Genomic DNA, 19,385 nt, shown 5'->3' with positions numbered 1-19,385 from the left:
TTTATTTTTGTGTATGGTGTTAGGGAGTGTTCTAATTTCATACTTTTACATGTACCTGTCCAGTTTTCCCAGCACCACTTATTGAAGAGACTGTCTTTTCCCCACTGTATATGCTTGCCTCCTTTATCAAAGATAAGGTGACCATATGTGCGTGGGTTTATCTCTAGGCTTTCTATCCTGTTCCATTGATCTGTATGTCTGTTTTTGTGCCAGTACCATACTGTCTTGATTACTGTAGCTTTGTAGTATAGTCTGAAGTCAGGGAGCCTGATTCCTCCAGCTCCTTTTTTGGTTCTCAAGATTGCTTTGGCTGTTCGGGGTCTTTTGTGTTTCCATACAAATTGTGAAATTTTTTGTTCTAGTTCTGTGAAAAATGCCAGTGGTAGTTTGATAGGGATTGCATTGAATCTGTAGATTGCTTTGGGTAGTAGAGTCATTTTCACAATGTTGATTCTTCCAATCCAAGAACATGGTATATCTCTCCATCTATTTGTATCATCTTTAATTTCTTCCATCAGAGTCTTATAATTTTCTGCATACAGGTCTTTTGTCTCCTTAGGTAGGTTTATTCCTAGATATTTTATTCTTTTTGTTGCAGTGGTAAATGGGAGTGTTTCTTAATTTCACTTTAAGATTTTTCATCATTAGTGAATAGGAATGCAAGAGATTTCTGTGCATTAATTTTGTATCCTGCTACTTTACCAAATTCATTGATTAGCTCTAGTAGTTTTCTGGTAGCATCTTTAGGATTCTCTATGGATAGTATCATGTCATCTGCAAACAGTGACAGCTTTACTTCTTTTCTGATTTGGAGTCCTTTTATTTCTTTTTCTTCTCTGATTGCTGTGGCTAAAACTTCCAAAACAATGTTGAATAATAGTGGTGAGAGTGGGCAACCTTGCCTTGTTCCTGATCTTAGTGGAAATGGTTTCAGTTTTTCACCATTGAGGACGATGTTGGCTGTGGGTTTGTCATATATGGCCTTTATTATGTTGAGGAAAGTTCCCTCTATGCCTACTTTCTGCAGGGCTTTTATCATAAATGGGTGTTGAATTTTGTCGAAAGCTTTCTCTGCATCTATTGAGATGATCATATGGTTTTTCTCCTTCAATTTGTTAATATGGTGTATCATGTTGATTTGCGTATATTGAAGAATCCTTGCATTCCTGGAATAAACCCCACTTGATCATGGTGTATGATCCTTTTAATGTGCTGTTGGATTCTGTTTGCTAGTATTTTGTTGAGGATTTTTGCATCTATGTTCATCAGTGATATTGGCCTGTAGTTTTCTTTCTTTGTGACATCTCTGTCTGGTTTTGGTATCAGGGTGATGGTGGCCTCGTAGAATGAGTTGGGGAGTGTTCCTCCCTCTGCAATATTTGGAAGAGTTTGAGAAGGATAGGTGTCAGCTCTTCTCTAAATGTTTGATAGAATTCGCCTGTGAAGCCATCTGGTCCTGGGCTTTTGTTTGTTGGAAGATTTTTAATCACAGTTTCAATTTCAGTGCTTGTGATTGGTCTGTTCATATTTTCTATTTCTTCCTGGTTCATTCTCGGCAGGTTGTGCATTTCTAAGAATTTGTCCATTTCTTTCAGGTTGTCCATTTATTGGCGTATAGTTGCTTGCAGTAATCTCTCATGATCCTTTGTATTTCTGCATTGTCAGTTGTTATTTCTCCTTTTTCATTTCTAATTCTATTGATTTGAGTCTTCTCCCTTTTTTTCTGGATGGGTCTGGCTAATGGTTTATCAATTTTGTTTATCTTCTCAAAGGACCAGCTTTTAATTTTATTGATCTTTGCTATCATTTCCTTCATTTCTTTTTCATTTATTTCTGATCTGATCTTTATGATTACTTTCCTTCTGCTAACTTTGGGGTTTCTTTGTTCTTCTTTCTCTAATTGCTTTAGGTGCAAGGTTAGGTTGTTTATTTGAGATGTTTCCTGTTTCTTAAGGTAGGATTGTATTGCTATAAACTTCCCTCTTAAACTGCTTTTGCTGCATCCCATAGGTTTTGGGTCATCGTGTCTCCATTGTCATTTGTTTCTAGGTATTTTTTGATTTCCCCTTTGATTTCTTCAGTGATCACTTGGTTATTAAGTAGTGTATTGCTTAGCCTCCATGTGTTTGTATTTTTTACAGATCTTTTCCTGTAATTGATATCTAGTCTCATAGCATTGTGGTCAGAAAAGATACTTGATACGATTTCAATTTTCTTAAATTTACCAGGGCTTGATTTGTGACCCAAGATATGATCTATCCTGGAGAATGTTCCATGAGCACTTGAGAAAAATGTGTACTCTGTTGTTTTTGGGTGGAATGTCCTATAAATATCAATTAAGTTCATCTTGTTTAATGCATCATTTAAAGCTTGTGTTTCCTTATTTATTTTCATTTTGGATGATCTGTCCATTGGTGAAAGTGGGGTGTTAAAGTCCCCTACTATGATTGTGTTACTGTCGATTTCCCCTTTTATGGCTGTTAGCATTTGCTTTATGTATTGAGGTGCTCCTATGTTGGATGCATAAATATTTACAATTGTTATATCTTCTTCTTGGATCGATCCTTTGATCATTATGTAGTGTCCTTCTTTGTCTCTTGTAATAGTCTTTATTTTAAAGTCTATTTTGTCTGATATGAGAATTGCTGCTCCAGCTTTCTTTTGATTTCCATTTGAATGGAATATCTTTTTCCATCCCCTCACTTTCAGTCTGTATGTGTCCCTAGGTCTGAAGTGGGTCTCTTGTAGACAGCATATATACGGGTCTTGTTTTTGTATTCATTCAGCCAGTCTGTGTCTTTTGGTGGGAGCATTTAATCCATTTACATTTAAGGTATTTATTGATATGTATGTTCCTATTCCCATTTTCTTAAATGTTTTGGGTTTGTTATTGTAGGTGTTTTCCTTCTCTTGTGTTTCTTGCCTAGAGAAGTTCCTTTAGCATTTGTTGTAAAGCTGGTTTGGTGGTACTGAACTCTCTTAGCTTTTGCTTGTCTGTAAAGGTTTTAATTTCTCCATCAAATCTGAATGAGATCCTTGCTGTGTAGAGTAATCTTGGTTGTAGGTTTTTCTCCTTCATCACTTTAAATATGTCCTGCCACTCCTTTCTGGCTTGCAGAGTTTCTGCTGAAAGATCAGCTGTTAACCTTATGGGGATTCCCTTGTGTGTTATTTGTTGTTTTTCCCTTGCTGCTATTAATATGTTTTCTTTATATTTAATTTTTGATAGTTTGATTAATATGTGTCTTGGCGTGTTTCTCCTTGGATTTATCCTGTATGGGACTCTCTGTGCTTCCAGGGCTTGATTAATTATTTCCTTTCCCATATTAGGGAAGTTTTCAACGATAATCTCTTCAAATATTTTCTCAGCCCCTTTCTGTTTCTCTTCTTCTTCTGGGACCCCTATAATTCGAATGTTGGTGTGTTTAATGTTGTCCCAGAGGTCTCTGAGACTGTCCTCAGTTCTTTTCATTCTTTTTTCTTTATTCTGCTCTGCAGTAGTTATTTCCACTATTTTATCTTCCAGGTCACTTATCCGTTCTTCTGCCTCAGTTATTCTGCTATTGATCCCTTCTAGAGTATTTCAAATTTCATTTATTGTGTTGTTCATCGTTGCTTGTTTCCTCTTTAGTTCTTCTAGGTCCTTGTTAAATGTTTCTTGCATTTTGTCTATTCTATTTCCAAGATTTTGGATCATCTTTACTATCATTATTCTGAATTCTTTTTCAGGTAGACTGCTTATTTCCTCTTCATTTGTTAGGTCTGGTGTGTTTTTACCTTGCTCCTTCATCTGCTGTGTGTTTTTCTGTCTTCTCTTTTTGCTTATCTTACTGTGTTTGGGGTCTCCTTTTTGCAGGCTGCAGGTTCGTAGTTCCCGTTGTTTTTGGTGTCTGTCCCCAGTGGCTAAGGTTGGTTCAGTGGGTTGTGTAGGCTTCCTGATGGAGGGGACTAGTGCCTGTGTTCTGGTGGATGAGGCTGGATCTTGTCTTTCTGGTGGGCAGGTCCATGTCTGGTGGTGTGTTTTGGGGTGTCTGTGGCCTTATTATGATTTTAGGCAGCCTCTCTGTTAATGGATGGGGCTGTGTTCCTGTCTTGCTAGTTGTTTGGCATAGGGTGTCCAGCACTGTAGCTTGCTGGTTGTTGAGTGAAGCTGGGTCTTGGTGTTGAGATGGAGATCTCTGGGAGATTTTCACCGTTTGGTGTTGCGTGGAGCTGGGAGATCTCTTGTGGACCAGTGTCCTGAAGTTGGCTCTCCCACCTCAGAGGCACAGCCCTGATGCCTGGCTGGAGCACCAAGAGCCTTTCATCCACATGGCTCAGAATAAAAGGGAGAAAAAATAGAAAGAAAGAAAGAAAGAAAGAGGATAAAATAAAATAAAGTAAGATAAAATAATGTTATTAAAATAAAAAATAATTATTAAGAAAAAAATTTTTTTAAAGTAAAAAAAAAACAAAACTGATGGACAGAACCCTAGGACAAATGGTGAAAGCAAAGCTATACAGACAAAATCTCTCACAGAAGCGTACACATACACACTCACAAAAAGAGGAAAAGGGGAAAAAATAATATATCTTGCTCCCAAAGTCCACCTCCTCAATTTGGGATGATTTGTTGTCTATTCAGGTATTCCACAGATGCAGGGTACATCAAGTTGATTGTGGAGCTTTAATCCGCTGCTTCTGAGGCTGCTGGGAGAAATTTCCCTTTCTCTTCTTTGTTCGCACAGCTCCCAGTGTTCAGCTTTGGATTTGGACCCGCCTCTGCATATAGATCGCCTGAGGGCGTCTGTTCTTCACTCAGACAGGACGGGGTTAAAGGAGCAGCTGCTTCGGGGGCTCTGGCTCACTCAGGCCGCGGGGAGGGAGGGGTACGGATGCGGGGCGAGCCTGCGGCTGCAGAGGCCGGCGTGACGTTGCACCAGCCTGAGGCGCGCCGTGCGTTCCCCCGGGAAAGTTGTCCCTGGATCATGGAACCCTGGCAGTGGCGGGCTGCACAGGCTCCCGGGAGGGGAGGTGTGGAGAGTGACCTGTGCTCGCACACAGGCTTCTTGGTGGCAGCAGCAGCAGCCTTAGTGTCTCATGCCCGCCTCTGGGGTCCGCGCTGATCGCCGCGGCTCGCGGCCGTCTCTGGAGCTCCTTTAAGCGGCACTCTGAATCCCCTCTCCTCGTGCACCAGGAAACAAAGAGGCAAGAAAAAGTCTCTTGCCTCTTCGGCAGCTCCAGACCTTTTCCCGGACTCCCTCCTGGCTAGCTGTGGCGCACTAACCCCTTCAGGCTGTGTTCACGCTGCCAACCCCAGTCCTCTCCCTGGGATCCGACCACCGAAGCACGAACCTCAGCTCCCAGCCCCCGCCCGCCCCGGCGGGTGAGCAGACAAGCCTCTCGGGCTGGTGAGTGCTGGTCGGCACCAATCCTCTGTGCGGGAATCTCTCCACTTTGCCCTCCGCACCCCTGTGGCTGCGCTCTCCTCCGTGGCTCCGAAGCTTTCCCCCTCCGCCACCTGCAGTCTCTGCCCGCGAAGGGGCTTCCTAGTGCGTGGAGACCTTTCCTCCTTCACAGCTCCCTCCCACTGGTGCAGGTCTGTCTGTATCCTTTTGTCTCTGTTTTTTCTTTTTTCTTTTGCCCTACCCAGGTACGTGGGGAGTTTCTTGCCTTTTGGGAGGTCTGAGGTCTTCTGCCAGCGTTCAGTGGGTGTTCTATAGGAGCAGTTCCACGTGTAGATGTATTTCTGATGTATCTGTGGGGAGGAAGGTGATCTCCGCGTCTTACGCTTCTGCCATCTTCTCCTCTCTCTCTTCTGCCCAGTTTTGGATTGGGTTGTTTGTTTTTTTAATATTGAGCTGCATGAGCTGTTTATATATTTTGGAGATTAATCCTTTGTCCATTGATTGGTTTGCAAATATTTTCTTCCATTCTGAGGGTTTTCTTTTCGTCTTGTTTGTAGTTTCCTTTGCTTTGCAGAAGCTTTGAAGTTTCATTAGGTCCCATTTATTTTTGTTTTTTATTTCCATTACTCTAGGTGGTGGATCAAAAAAGATCTTGCTGTGATTTATGTCAAAGAGTGTTCTTCCTATGTTTTCCTCTATGAGTTTTATAGTGTCCGGTCTTACATTTAGGTCTGTAATCCATTTTGAGTTTATTTTTGTGTATGGTGTTAGGGAGTGTTCTAATTTCATTCTTTTACATGCAGCTGTCCAGTTTTCCCAGCACCACTTATTGAAGACACTGTCTTTTCTCCATTGTATATCCTTGCCTCCTTTGTCATAGATTAGTTGACCATAGGTGCGTGGGTTTTTCTCTGGGCTTTTTATCCTGTTCCATTGATCTATATTTCTGTTTTTGTGCCAGTACCATATTGTCTTGATTACTGTAGCTTTGTAGTATAGGCTGAAGTCAGGGAGTCTGATTCTTCCAGCTCTGTTTTTTTTCCCTCAAGACTGCTTTGGCTATTTGCGGTCTTTTGTGTGTCCGTACAAATTTTATTTGTGAATTCTATCAAACACTTAAAGAAGAGCTAACACCCATCCTTCTCAAACTCTTCCAAAAAATTGCAGAGGAAGGAACACTCTCAAGCTCATCCTATGAGGCCACCATCACCCTGATACCAGAACCAGACAAAGATACTACAAAAAAAGAAAATTAGAGACCAATATCATTGATGAATATAGATGCAAAAATCCTCAACAAAATACTAGCAAACAGAATCCAACAACACATTAAAAGGATCATACACCATGATCAAGTGGGATTTATCCCAAGGATGCAAGGATTCTTCAATATACAGAAATCAATCAATGTGATACACCATATTAACAAATTGAAGAATAAAAACCATATGATCATCTCAATAGATGCAGAAAAAGCTTTTGACATAATTCAAGACCCATTTATGATAAAAACTCTCCAGAAACTGGGCATAGAGGGAACCTACCTCAACGTAATAAAGGCCACATACGACAAGCCCACAGCAAACATCATTCTCAATGGTGAAAAACTGAACACATTTCCTCTAAGATCAGGAAGAAGACAAGGATGTCCACTCTTGCCACTATTATTCAACATAGTTTTGGAAGTCCTAGCCACGGCAATCAGAGAAGAAAAAGAAAAGGAATACAAATTGGAAAAGAAGAAGTAAAACTGTCACTGTTTGCAGATGACATGATACTATACATAGAGAATCCTAAAGATGCCACCAGAAAACTGCTAGAGCTAATCAATGAATTTGGTAAAGTTGCAGGATACAAAATTAATGCACAGAAATCTCTTGCATTCCTATACACTAATGATGAAAGAGAAATTAAGGAAACACTCCCATTTACCACTGCAACAAAAAGAATAAAATACCTAGGAATAAACCTACCTAGGGAGACAAAAAACCTGTATGCAGAAAACTATAAGACACTGATGAAAGAAATTAAAGATGATACAAACAGATGGAGAGATATACCATGTTCTTGGATTGGAAGAATCAATATTGTGAAAATGACTATACTACCCAAAGCAATCTACAGATTCAATGCAATCCCTATCAAATTACCAATGGCATTTTTTACAGAACTAGATACAGTGTTTTTTGTTTGGTTTTGTTTTTTTTTGTGGAGATGCTGGGGACCGACAGATATGTTTTTTAAGAGCTCCTTAAAGCTGTGACGTGGTAGATTTGTTGAAGTCATTCTTGAGGGAGGGAGACCGGTTAGGAACTTACTGCAGTAGTACTTGGTAGCAGTAAAAATGAGGGAAGGGTGACTAGTTTTAGGGCTATAAGGATGATAAGCAGGATTAGTTTTTAAATGACTATGGGAGGTGGGGGAGAGGAAGATGACCTGGATGACTCCTAGCTTCCTATCTCCAAGGTATGGAGAAGCTGTCTCGGGTGGGTGGGGCAATGTTGAGTTTGGGCCGTGAGTTTTTCCTGTAGGATGTTCTAGTGGAGACGTACAGTAGGCAGCCAGCTATATGGGTCTGCACTCAGCGGAGCAGTTCTGGATGGAAATTTAGATTTGAAGCTGCATAGTGTCAAAAATGAAGGCAAGGGGGTGGATGAGATGGTCAAGAGACAGTGTGCAGGGTGAGAACAGCAATACATTAAGGTCATGAAACACCAGTGAGCTTAAATCTAAGTCAAATGCAGGGTAACAGGAGCCTGCAAAGGAGATTGAGACAGTATGTCCAGAGGTAGGGGTAGAACTGGGCAGGGAGATGGGGCTGGTGTCATGAAAGCCAAGAATTGAGAGTCCAACACTTAGAGAGGGAGGACGGAATGTTCATGAACATGAGCCCAGCTGAGAGGCCACCGAACCCGGCAAAGGGTCCCTGGTAACCACGTCTGAACCTGGGCAAGAATGAGAAGCAGGCACTCACTATTTGTAGCCTTGATATTCTGCTCCTCTACATTTGGAATTTCCATTGCTCCTCCAGAAGCCCAGCACTGTATCCTCAAAGTCTATTCTCACATGGTATATTCCACTCAAATAGTAGCTGAAAGTGTTACTCTGGGGAATACATGTCTCATCAGTGGTAAGAAAAAAGGCTGAAGATTTAATGGTGGAATTTCAAACAGATACTTTTAAATGTAGGGTTGTTTTTTTTTTTTTTCTGATTCTGACTTTCTTTTTCACTGTCCAAGCTTTTTCTTTTTTTTAATTAGCTATCTATTTTATACATATTAGTGTATTTATGTCAATCCCAATCCCCCAATTCATCCCCCCCCACCGCTTTCCCCACTTGGTGTCCCTTAAATGTAGGGTTTTTGAGTTGGAAAGAGGTTTAGGATGTCTGAATCAGTCCAACTGCCTTCAGTTCCATCAGATAAAAATTGAGAGTTAATTACAGAAATTACTTGCCAGGCACTGTGCTAAGTACACCAGCAAGTGAACCTCAAGTCCCTGTGGTTGGGTAGCTTTAGGGTGAGTGGAGAAGACAGGCACTTACACACTAACTTCAGTACACCGACAGGGAAAAGGAAGCATGGAGAAGTTATAGAAAGTCTTCTGGAAAAGGTGGTAACTCAGTGAAGGAGTGGGGGCAGGTGAAGAAAGTTACAGGTAGAAGGAACAGCCTCAGATATGCAGGGAACCGCAGGCACTTTCACTTGCTAGAAGCTAAGGAATCTAAGGAACGCAAGAGACGGAGGAGGGCCCTGAATGCTGTGCTCAGGAGCTTGGACTTCCCTGCAGGTCACTGACATTCGGGTGTGAGGGATGAAGGAGATGGAACAGGTGAGGGTGATCTCAGTTTCCTGGCTTGGGGAACTCAGGGGATGATGCCACCATTCACTAAAATGGGGACCAGCTGAGAGCAGTTTCTTGTGGGGAGGGAGAAAATGAGGTGCTTGTGGGACATCAAAGTGGGATATACCCCGTGGAGATGAATGAGTTAGTTGTGAGGTCAGGGGGAGAGTCTGGGCTGGAGAGGAAAAACAGACGCAGAGATTCAGTGATCTGTTCAATATCAAAGCTGGTTGGTGGCAAGACCTGGCCTAGGGAAGGGAGGAAGGTAAGGATTGAGAGCTCAGGCTCTGGAAGCTGCCTGCCTGGTGTAAGTCCCTCTTCTTCCACTTACTTGATATGTGACCTGGAGTAGGTTAAGCAATCAGAGCCCCATAGTCCTCCCTTGTGAAATGGGGTGTATTGTTTCCTATTGCTACTGAATAAATTGCTACAATCTTCAAACAGCACAGGTTTATTATCTTCCAGTTCTGGCGTCTGTAGTCTGGAAACAGAGCTAAAATCAAGGCAGGGCTGTGTTCCTTCTGGGGAGTCTAGGGGAGAATCTGTCCTTTGCCTTTTCCAGCTTTTTTAAGCTGCCTGCATTCCTTGGCTTGTGATACCCCCCCTTCAGCAGCAGCATTGTGTTACCTCTGCTTCTAGCATCACATCTTCTCTGACACACCTGCCTCTCTCCTTCCCTTGTAAGGAAGAGTAGATTGGAGGGGAGAATTGGGAGTTTGTTTTTGGTCATGTGAAGTTTGCTATGCCTGTCACATATTTAAGTGGAGCTCTGTTAAGTAGGCAGTTTGAGTTCAGAAGAGAGGCCTGGGTGGAGATACGAGATACAGTGAGGGAAGTTACTTCAGAGGTCTTTACCCACAGGGGGTTCCAGTGTTTAGAGATGAAGATGATGAGAAGAAACTAGCAGAGGAGACTGAGAAGGAGCCATCAGTGAGAAAGGAGGAGTAAGAGTCACGTGTCGGAAGCTGAGTGCAGAAAAGTTTAAGGAGCGAGTGATCATGTCAAATACTGATAGATACTATTATTATTACAATTCGCCACACTATATTCTTGTAATCTGGGGGAAATCTGTTTCTAGAAAACCTCTGAAATTAGTTTGTGGAACCATTTCTAACATCACCTTTGTTGTCAAATGAAGTTCTACCGCAGGGCCCAGGGCACTGGGCTGTTAGACACGGCACCCGAAGGAAGGCCTGGTGAGGTAGCAGAAGTGCACCATCGTCAACAGTTTTGTCACTGGCCCTGTCAGTGCGCTCACCAGAAGCCCAGCTGCCCTCCTGGAGTGAGCCTGGTGAGGGATGGCTGTGGATGCTGTAAAATCTGTGCCAGGCAACCAGGCGACACCTGCAACGAGGCTGACCTCTGCGACCCCCACAAAGGGCTGTACTGTGACTACTCAGCAGACGGGCCTAGGTACAAGACCGGAGTGTGTGCATGTAAGTGTTTCCTTCTGCACTGGCTGGCGAATGTGGAGTCTAGACAGGATTTTTGTCTGCAATTGTTACTTTGGAATAATCAGCTTAATGTGACTAACTATGAGGTGGGTTTAGTTTCCATGCACCAGTGAGACTAGCCTTCTCATACTGGACACCATGTGAAACGAGCAGATGTTACACACACATTCAGAAACCTGTTACTTTTATTGCATTGAAATGATCTTGCAGTTCTTCTCAGGTAATTGCTTTTAATGATAAAAATAGGAGAAATTATGTAAACAGTCTGACTCATTAAAGTGCCACAAATGACAGCTTTCGTTAATAGTGTCAGAAGCAATCTGAATTCAACCTTTTCTGTGACTAGAAAATAATCTTTTTTTAAATGTAAGGATGTATATCTAGTATTCAGACATACAGCTTTAATCTCAGCCTTCCCAACTAACCATCAAGTTACTGTACTTTTAAAATTTGTTTTTTTTAAATTTTTGGCTGCGTTGGGTCTTCATTGCTGCACACGGGCTTTCTCTAGTTGCAGAGAGCGGGGGCTTCTCTTGTTGCGGAGCACGGCCTAGAGCTCGCAGGCTCTAGAGCGCAGGCTCAGTAGTTGTGGCGCACGGGCTTAGTTGCTCCACAGCATGTGGGATCTTCCCGGACTAGGGCTCGAACCCATGTCGCCTGCATTGGCAGACGGATTCTTAACCACTGCACCACCAGGGAAGCCCAAGTTACTGTACTTTTTACTGAGGCACATTTGTAAAAAAGAAGGTAGGGGCACGCCAAATCACAACAGGATCCTCAGCTTTATGGGCCTTAGCGCTGCAGACTGCTTGAGACCATCTAAACCTATGCCTTGACAATAATTCAGGATACCGATTTATTGAGGATTAAAAAATAAAATTTCTAAGGGAAGAGAAATACTCATGTCAGCTGGGTGGTTAAGTTACTCTGTAGAAAAGTCTAAGTGGGAAGGAAAACGACTAGCAGAAGTTTGGTTCTAAGTATGGAATGAGAGCACATCTCTGGAGTTGGACTGAATGTGTGGAACAGTTCAAACTGATAGCCTGATGCCCCTGTCAGCACTTGATTATTGTATATTGGTTAAGAATGTAGGCTCTGGGTTCAAATTCTGAGTTCTGTCTGCTGAGTGACCTTGATCAAGTTGCTTAACCTCTCTGTGCCTCAGTTATATCATATGTACTTCCTATTTTATAGAGTTGTTAGGAGGATCAAATGAAATGAAGACACAAAACCCAAAACACCTAACACAATATCTGGTATGTAGTAAATTCTCAAAAATGTTAGCTATTACTTATGGAAATTCAACAGGAAAAACATGATCTATCAGACTCTGGCATTCAGGATACCCCTTTCTCCCAAACAGTGTCAGGCAAGGTATTTCATTAACCTAACAAACACTTAGTGAGCATCCGCTACTGAGCTAGACACTGTGACCAGCAGGTGGGGGCACAACAGGGAAAAGAGAGATACAGGTCCTGCCCTCACGGAGTCAAAGTTTATTGTGTCAGACAGATCTTTCCACAAGTAACTTTATGTACAGTGTGATGAGTATTGTAACAGAGCACAGCCATGAGGATGGGGGTGGGGATGATCTATAACTGGGGTCACAAACTATGGCTCAGGGACCAAATCCGCCCCACAGTCTGTTTCTGTAAATAATGTTTTATCAGAGAACAGCCACACCAGTTCAGTTACATATAGTCTGTGGCTGCTTTACAATAGCAGGGTCTAGTAGTTGCAACAGAGACCGAATATAAAGGCTTAAGATATAACTTTACAGAGAATGTGCTGATTCATCATATAGAACAATGGTTTTTAAACTTTTTTTTGGTCTGAGGATCCCTTTAGTCTTAGAAATTAATGAGGACCCAAAGAGCTTTTGTTTATGTGAGTTATCTCTTGGTATTTAATGGATTAGAAGTTTAAAAATATTTACTAATACATTAAAAAAAAAACAAACCCATTACAAATTAATAAGAATAATATATTATTTGTGAAAAAATTTTACTTTAAAAACAAAGAAATTTAGAGAAGAGTGGAAGTGGAATTGTTTTACATTTTTGCAAATCTCTCTAATGCCTAGCTTAACAGAAGATAGATTCTTACATCTGCTCTGCATTCAATATATTGCTATATGTTGTTTTAGTTTGGAATATATGAAGGGATTCCAGCCTCACACAGATACGCTGTTGGAAAAGGAAGGAATATTTTAACAGACTTTTCAGATAATTGTGAATGTTCTTTTTTCAGATTATATTAAAACTTGAGAAGTGGAGTTTCTTAAAAATTAGCTGCATCACTGCTTATCACGTGGAATCGGAAACCAAATCAATGAACTTTTCAAACTCTGTGACGTTAAAATACATTCCTCTATTCAACGACCCACTTGGAATGGGGCTTTTCCTCATGTATAATTTTGTAATACCATGCATTGGTTATTTGGAAAATACCAGTTTGGAACAATGGGTTATATAGATATTTTTTAAAATCACATTAGTTAGTACCAAAATTATCAGAAAAGTCTACATATTGGGTAGCTATAAAGATCTCAGTGGTGGACACAAGTTTTTCAAAATTCTAATTTTTGCTCAAAAGCTTAAATTCTGTCACTGGCAACAAGTACTGTCAGTTGTTTTCCTTGAAGTGACAGGCTTGTTTCGTTGATTTTCGAGAAAATGTCTGCCAAATACCCAAGTCTGAATAACCATGAGGTATCTGTCAATCATTTCTTCAGGGGAAATTACCACTAAAAAAGTGGTTAGTTCGGCCCACAACTCAAACAATAACATAGGTGCTTTTCCTCGAGATAACTATTGTACTTTGGTACAGTATCTAGAGAAAGGCTCTACGTAACTTCCTGTTTTGTCACACAGAATATTAAAAAGACATGTATATTTGATCACTCAGATTTAATAAAATTAGTAATTTTTACTGTGTCATTAAGGACATTCTTAGGTAGAAGAACTTTAAAAAACAGTACATTTATGTACAAGTGTATGGCAAGGAAAAATAGTGACTAACCTGTACAGTTCGATTCATGCTAAAGTGCCAGCAGCAGTTTTAGCCACTGCTGCTTTTGCACCATCTGTACAAATGTCAACACAGTGAAGTCAGTCACATCTTAGTATTCTGAAAAGGTTTTGACCTTCCAGTTCTGTGAAAGGTCATCAGTTACTGTGCAGTATTGTAAACATATTATGATTTCTTCACGCATTCACTTATCCTAACTTCCTAGGACTATATCCCAGCCTGCTGCTGCGCATCTGGGGATGTCTGTCTCACCAGCCATCAGCCCAGCTCTGAGGTTTACAGCCGTTATCCCAGTGCTATACTCATAGTGATTTTTTTTTAAAAATAAATTTATTTATTTATTTTTGGCTGTGTTGGGTCTTCGCTTTCTGTGCGAGGGCTTTCTCTAGTTGCGGCGAGCGGGGGCCACTCTTCATCGCGGTGCGCGGGCCTCTCACTATCGCGGCCTCTCTTGTTGCGGAGCACAGGCTCCAGACGCGCAGGCTCAGCAGCTGTGGCTCACGGGCCCGGCCGCTCCGCGGCATGTGGGATCCTCCCAGACCAGGGCTCGAACCCGTGTCCCCTGCATTGGCAGGCAGACTCTCAACCACTGCACCACCAGGGAAGCCCCACTCATAGTGATTTTTTATTAACTTTACTCAAGAACAGGGAACAGGGTCTTAATTTGGAAGGTGACTACTCAGGGCTGATAACCTATGATATAATGAAAATGTCTCATTTTCACTTTTTACAGATGTTCTGTGAAGGAGGTTTCAGATGTGGCCTAAAAAATTGAGAACTGTATTTCATAAAGGAGATAGCAATTTCCTCTGTGGTTTACAACTGGAAGTCTAGACTATCAGTTATGACTTCTTTGGTGATTTTGCTCTTTTCTCTTTTCAGACCTTGTAGCTGTGGGATGTGAGTTCAACAGGGTACATTATCATAATGGCCAAGTGTTTCAGCCCAATCCCCTGTTTAGCTGCCTCTGTGTGAGTGGGGCCATTGGATGCACACCTCTGTTCATACCAAAGCCGGCTGACAGGCACTGCTCTAGGGCTAAAGGTGGAAAGAAGACTGATCAGTCAAAATGTGGCCTGGGGTCATCACAACAGCAGCTGTCAACAAGCTACAAAACAATGCCAGGTACTCATAAGTAGAACTCTCTCTCATGTATGACTTCGCCTGGTTTTCTTTCATGTTCCTTTTATGTACCATAGGAACTAAGTAGGTACTTACTGATTGGTGATCAGTGTGAGATTTAGTTTGAGTGTGCCATCATACTCAGTCTCTACCTCAGGCAGGTATGCTCTGAGTATCTGAAAAGGGAACTTTATAATGTTTTAGATTTTTTCCTTTTTTTTTTGGCCGCGCAGCTCATGGGATTTCAGTTCCCTGACCAGGGATTGAACCCACGCGACAGCAGAGAGGGCTGAATCCTAACCACTAGATCACCAGGGAACTCCCCAAATATTCCAGTCTTTGAAAGCTCTACTAGGTCAGGAAAACTCTTCTAAACTCTTACTACCTCTACTTATTTCCATTTAACCTCTTCTCAGGAAAACTGACCAAATATTATCCACATGTACCCTGGTCTAGAAAAACTTTTATCTGTATTGTTCTATTATGGGCAAGAGGTATGAACCATCCAGTTCCAAAAATTTCCAAAGGTAACTTTTCCATATGGTAAAAGCAGAAATGGAAGGCTATGATCAAAAATATTTGAGGGTACATTGATTTGTAAACATTTCTAAAAACAGATAAAACTAATATAAAATTACCCTTTCATTCACTGAAAATGAAGCTTAACAATTACCAACTTCTCTAAATAAATGTGCACACAGGCATTTTTAAGTAGGTTACCCAGGTATGTGTGTAGTCAGAAACTTGTAATGAGAATCTTTATTACTCATCTGGAGCATCTAGCCATTTACAGTTGGCATCAGTATATTCATAAACCTTGTAGTTTGGTCTGCTGTAAGCTAGCATCTTATTTAGGTGCCGGGGTTTTTTGGGGACAGGAGTTTCAAAAATGCCAGCAGATGAAGCACAGGTGAGGAAGGACTCAAAAAGGGCAATATTGATGCCTGGTTATTATTCACATCTGTGCTTTCATCCAGAAATTAAGAATGCCTTTTTCTTGAAATTTGGAGCTTAGTAAATGAAAGGTGCCATGGAAATATGGAATACTTACGTATGCTAAAGACTCCTAAATTCACTTATGTGGATAGTTAATAAAAGCAACTATAATCAGAGAAATGAGTCTTAGATCTTTAAAAACTAATTCTTAAAGGAACATCCTCTGGGATTCCAATTATGCCAATTAATTCAAAAAACTTTAACAGGTTACAGCAAATCGGCATTCACCATCCCTGGTTTTCAGCTAACCGCATGATACTGCTAATGCTCTAAAACTTTTGAAAATATAAGCCGAATTGTTTTTTTAACAAATGTACAGGAACAGTTGATTTTCTGCATTGGATCTTAGTGACTCAGTGTTAAGTTCTTAGAACCCATGCGTGAACCTCCCTGGTGAGACCACCGTAGAATAGCAGTTGTCCCCGAGGCCAGGCTTTTGGGTCACGGTCAAGTTGGTCTCATTTGTGAAGTCAGAGCAGTTTCAGTGGATTCACTTGGAACCTGGTTGGAGGAGGTGTCAGATGGTCATTCTTAGTGGTCAGTACTTTGCTACAAAAAATGAGAAAATCTCCCAAGAGCTCTCTGGTAATTAAAATATAGGCCTAGGTATGTTTCAAAGGAAGTATATGTTCAGTTTAATGTCTCTCCTCTGCTTAACTTTGAAACTGTACTTATGGGCCCAAACAGGAGTTTGCTTTCAAAGTTGAGCACAATGACACACACATACTTTAAGATATATTTGTGATAGAAATTTATATACTTAATTACTTCCAGACAGTCTACGGTTGGAATCTAGCTTTTGCTTGGTCAGCAGGAAGCATGCAACGACCTAATGCCCCTATGCTTTTCTCACTGCTCACCAAACACTGAACTTGTACTTTGAAAATTTCTTCTAGTTTTCTTACCCTTTAATGAATGTTAAGCAAATTCCTGAACTGCAGCTCTTGGCTTAACTCTAAGGGGGGTTCTTGGTAATATGATAATCTAACCTACCTTTATTTATTTCAGATGCATGCCAAGCTTTTAACCTGCTTCCTGCGCTGAGGTCTTTAAACTGTTGTCTACCTTCCAGGTATCTCCATTTTTCTGCTTCCTCTCCCTCAGTTCTATGTGCAATGGCGAGATCCTACTGTAATAACACTGACAACAGTATCAAAGTATCATTTTATTCAAAGATAGTACATACTTCAAAGTGACTCTTCCCTATCAAGAAGGCATTTTTTTTTGGGGGGGGGGTTCCTTTTTAAATTGACATTTTAAAGTAATGTAGCCTGAATTTTGCTGTGTTAATTGCAGATTCAAATCTCCACCTTACTCCCAAAGCACCCACTTTAGGATGCATATTAACCTGAAGGAAATGCTTTGAGACAATGAACCAATTAGTAGTTTGCTTAAAATGAACCAAGTGCCTGATTCATTCATGAGCAGAACAGGAGGCAAGCTCCCCATGGATTTACAAGAAGATGGAAGAATTATTATGCACTCTTTATATTTTCATTATTCACCCCCTTCCCCTGCCTTGTTTCTCCTAAGCTGCAGGCAGTGGAGGGGGGCTCTGTCTATCCAACCCACTCACCCATAGATCCGTCCATGCATTCCGAAGTGATATGAAATGTCTAGACAACAGAGGGAATACCATAGGCCTGATACCATAGGGAATGCAACAGTGAAGCTGAAGGAATAAAACAGATTGCACGTTTTTCATGACTTAGTATATGAGTATTTAGATTAGTTCAGTGTAACGTAGAGAATTTTCTAAAAGACTAGATTTTAAAAAGTGGAGAAGAAAATAACTGGTCTTATTGATAGCTGAATTCTCAAATCTAACTTTTGTATTTTAGATTTTAACATCACGAAATTTAACGGTAAGACCACCTTGTTCTGATTAATATCTTGAATTCCCTAATCTTACTAATGTCTGTTTCAACATCTGTTGAAAATAACATCAAGCATGAGGCAAGAACCAGGGAAAAGGCAGATATCCATCAAAGCATAAGCTTGTTTAGTACTCAGAGGATGGGCTAAGCAGAAAGAAGCAAATGGGTACTTAGTTTTTCAAAGATAGATAAAGTATTTTTATTCCTCCTAAGATACTGCACTGTAATACTTGATTGAAAGATAATTTGGGGAGTGGGAAAAAGAGAGAATGATTAATTAGACCATAAGCTTATTTTATTCTGAGTTACTTTATATAAAGTTCAGATCTATTAACTATTAGCTTAAAAATGATTAAAAATTATCTACCTACGGGAATACATATATATTTATACACATGCACTCCCTCCTCATTTTAGCTTATAGGAATCTCCCACTTATTTGGAAAAGAAAATGTCTTGTGCAAGCAACGAAGTGGACCCCTTGCTCCAGAACATGTGGGATGGGCATATCTAATAGGGTAACCAATGAAAACAGCAACTGTGAAATGAGAAATGAGAGAAGACTGTGCTACATTCAGCCTTGCGACAGTAATATATCAAAGACAGTAAAGGTAAAGTTTAAGTAGATTTAACAACTTCATCATAATTCAATATTGAGACTCATGAAAAGTATGTGTGTTTTGGAAGTGTTTATTAATAAAACCACTTCATTGTAACTCTTAAAGTCAAACTATCTTGGAGGGCAGCAGATATTAATTAACTGCACTTTGTGGGAAAAATTTCACCAAGCAGAGAGGTAACGTTAGGGTATCTAGAATCAACAGGTTAACAGCTTACTAGTGTGGGTCTTGATCAGCCTGATTTGTTGGGGCACCCCACCATGTATATTGTTTTTTCAGAGTAGATCCTTTTCAGAGTCTATCTTCTTTTTCCTATATTAATTTTATGTAGTGGATTCAGAGCAATTGATAAAAGATTTTGGTTGCTACATCATAATTATAAAAACAAACATTAGGAACATCAGAGAAGTTCTGATCTTATGTATCACCAACTTGGAGAGGGAACCACACTATTTCCAAAATGCTTTCCTTAGCTACTACTTGCCAAAGGACTATGATATAATAATACATACTCTAAGATTGCTTGGTATAACTAGAGCTGGTCCTGCTTCTGTGACTGTCTCAAGAGTAATTTCTAGAAATGCTACAAAACCAATCTTATCCCTAAGTTATTCCCTATCAATCATATTAGAAAGTTGACGATTTCAAAGGGATTAAGATGTTTATTCATCTATCCATCTACTTAAAACTGTCTGAGCCATGTTAGAGAATTTAAGTCTTGGCCCTTGATATTAAACAAAACAGAGAAATTTTCATTTATTGTGGAACTAAGTCAAGGGTAGATAGCAGAAAAACATTGGGGAGTGGGTCCTATAATATGACGGAGGAAGCACAGGGAGGACTTTCAAGGTCCTCGGTGAGAGGGGATTTTAAAGGTAGAAAAGAAAGGGCTGGATGTCACTAAATGGCAACTATTAATGCCCTGAAAATAATTATATCTGTGTATTTATGTAACAGTCCATAAAGTATCACTTTTCTGAATTATTGTAATCAAGTTTAAAGAGTGACTTAACGTTATATATCTTTTCAGATCCCCAAAGGAAAAACATGCCAACC

At 40.6% G+C, this 19,385-nt stretch overlaps 1 protein-coding gene across 1 annotated transcript; it reads left to right on the top strand.

Moving 5' to 3' along the window:
• Positions 1 to 10,362: 10,362 nt before the first annotated feature.
• On the top strand, positions 10,363 to 17,198 carry CCN6 (cellular communication network factor 6). Its single transcript, XM_068550839.1, has 4 exons — positions 10,363 to 10,666; positions 14,597 to 14,839; positions 16,841 to 16,904; positions 17,129 to 17,198. Exons 1-4 carry the CDS (start codon positions 10,363 to 10,365, stop codon positions 17,196 to 17,198), a joined length of 681 nt encoding a protein of 226 aa, XP_068406940.1.
• The last annotated feature ends 2,187 nt before the right edge of the window (positions 17,199 to 19,385 follow it).

Source organism: Eschrichtius robustus, chromosome 9 (assembly GCF_028021215.1).
Source record: "Eschrichtius robustus isolate mEscRob2 chromosome 9, mEscRob2.pri, whole genome shotgun sequence".
Classification (NCBI taxonomy): domain Eukaryota; kingdom Metazoa; phylum Chordata; class Mammalia; order Artiodactyla; family Eschrichtiidae; genus Eschrichtius; species Eschrichtius robustus.
Note: the sequence above shows the minus strand (reverse complement) of the source record. Positions and strands in the feature narration are given on the sequence as shown.

Bases quoted from the DNA above. Each gene is read 5' to 3' on its own strand.
- CCN6 (XM_068550839.1), top strand. From the start codon at position 10,363: ATGAAGTTCTACCGCAGGGCCCAGGGCACTGGGCTGTTAGACACGGCA. The intron at 10,667-14,596 runs GTAAGTGTTTCC...TTCTCTTTTCAG, and splicing joins CAAGACCGGAGTGTGTGCAT to ACCTTGTAGCTGTGGGATGT. The intron at 14,840-16,840 runs GTACTCATAAGT...TATTTATTTCAG, and splicing joins AAGCTACAAAACAATGCCAG to ATGCATGCCAAGCTTTTAAC.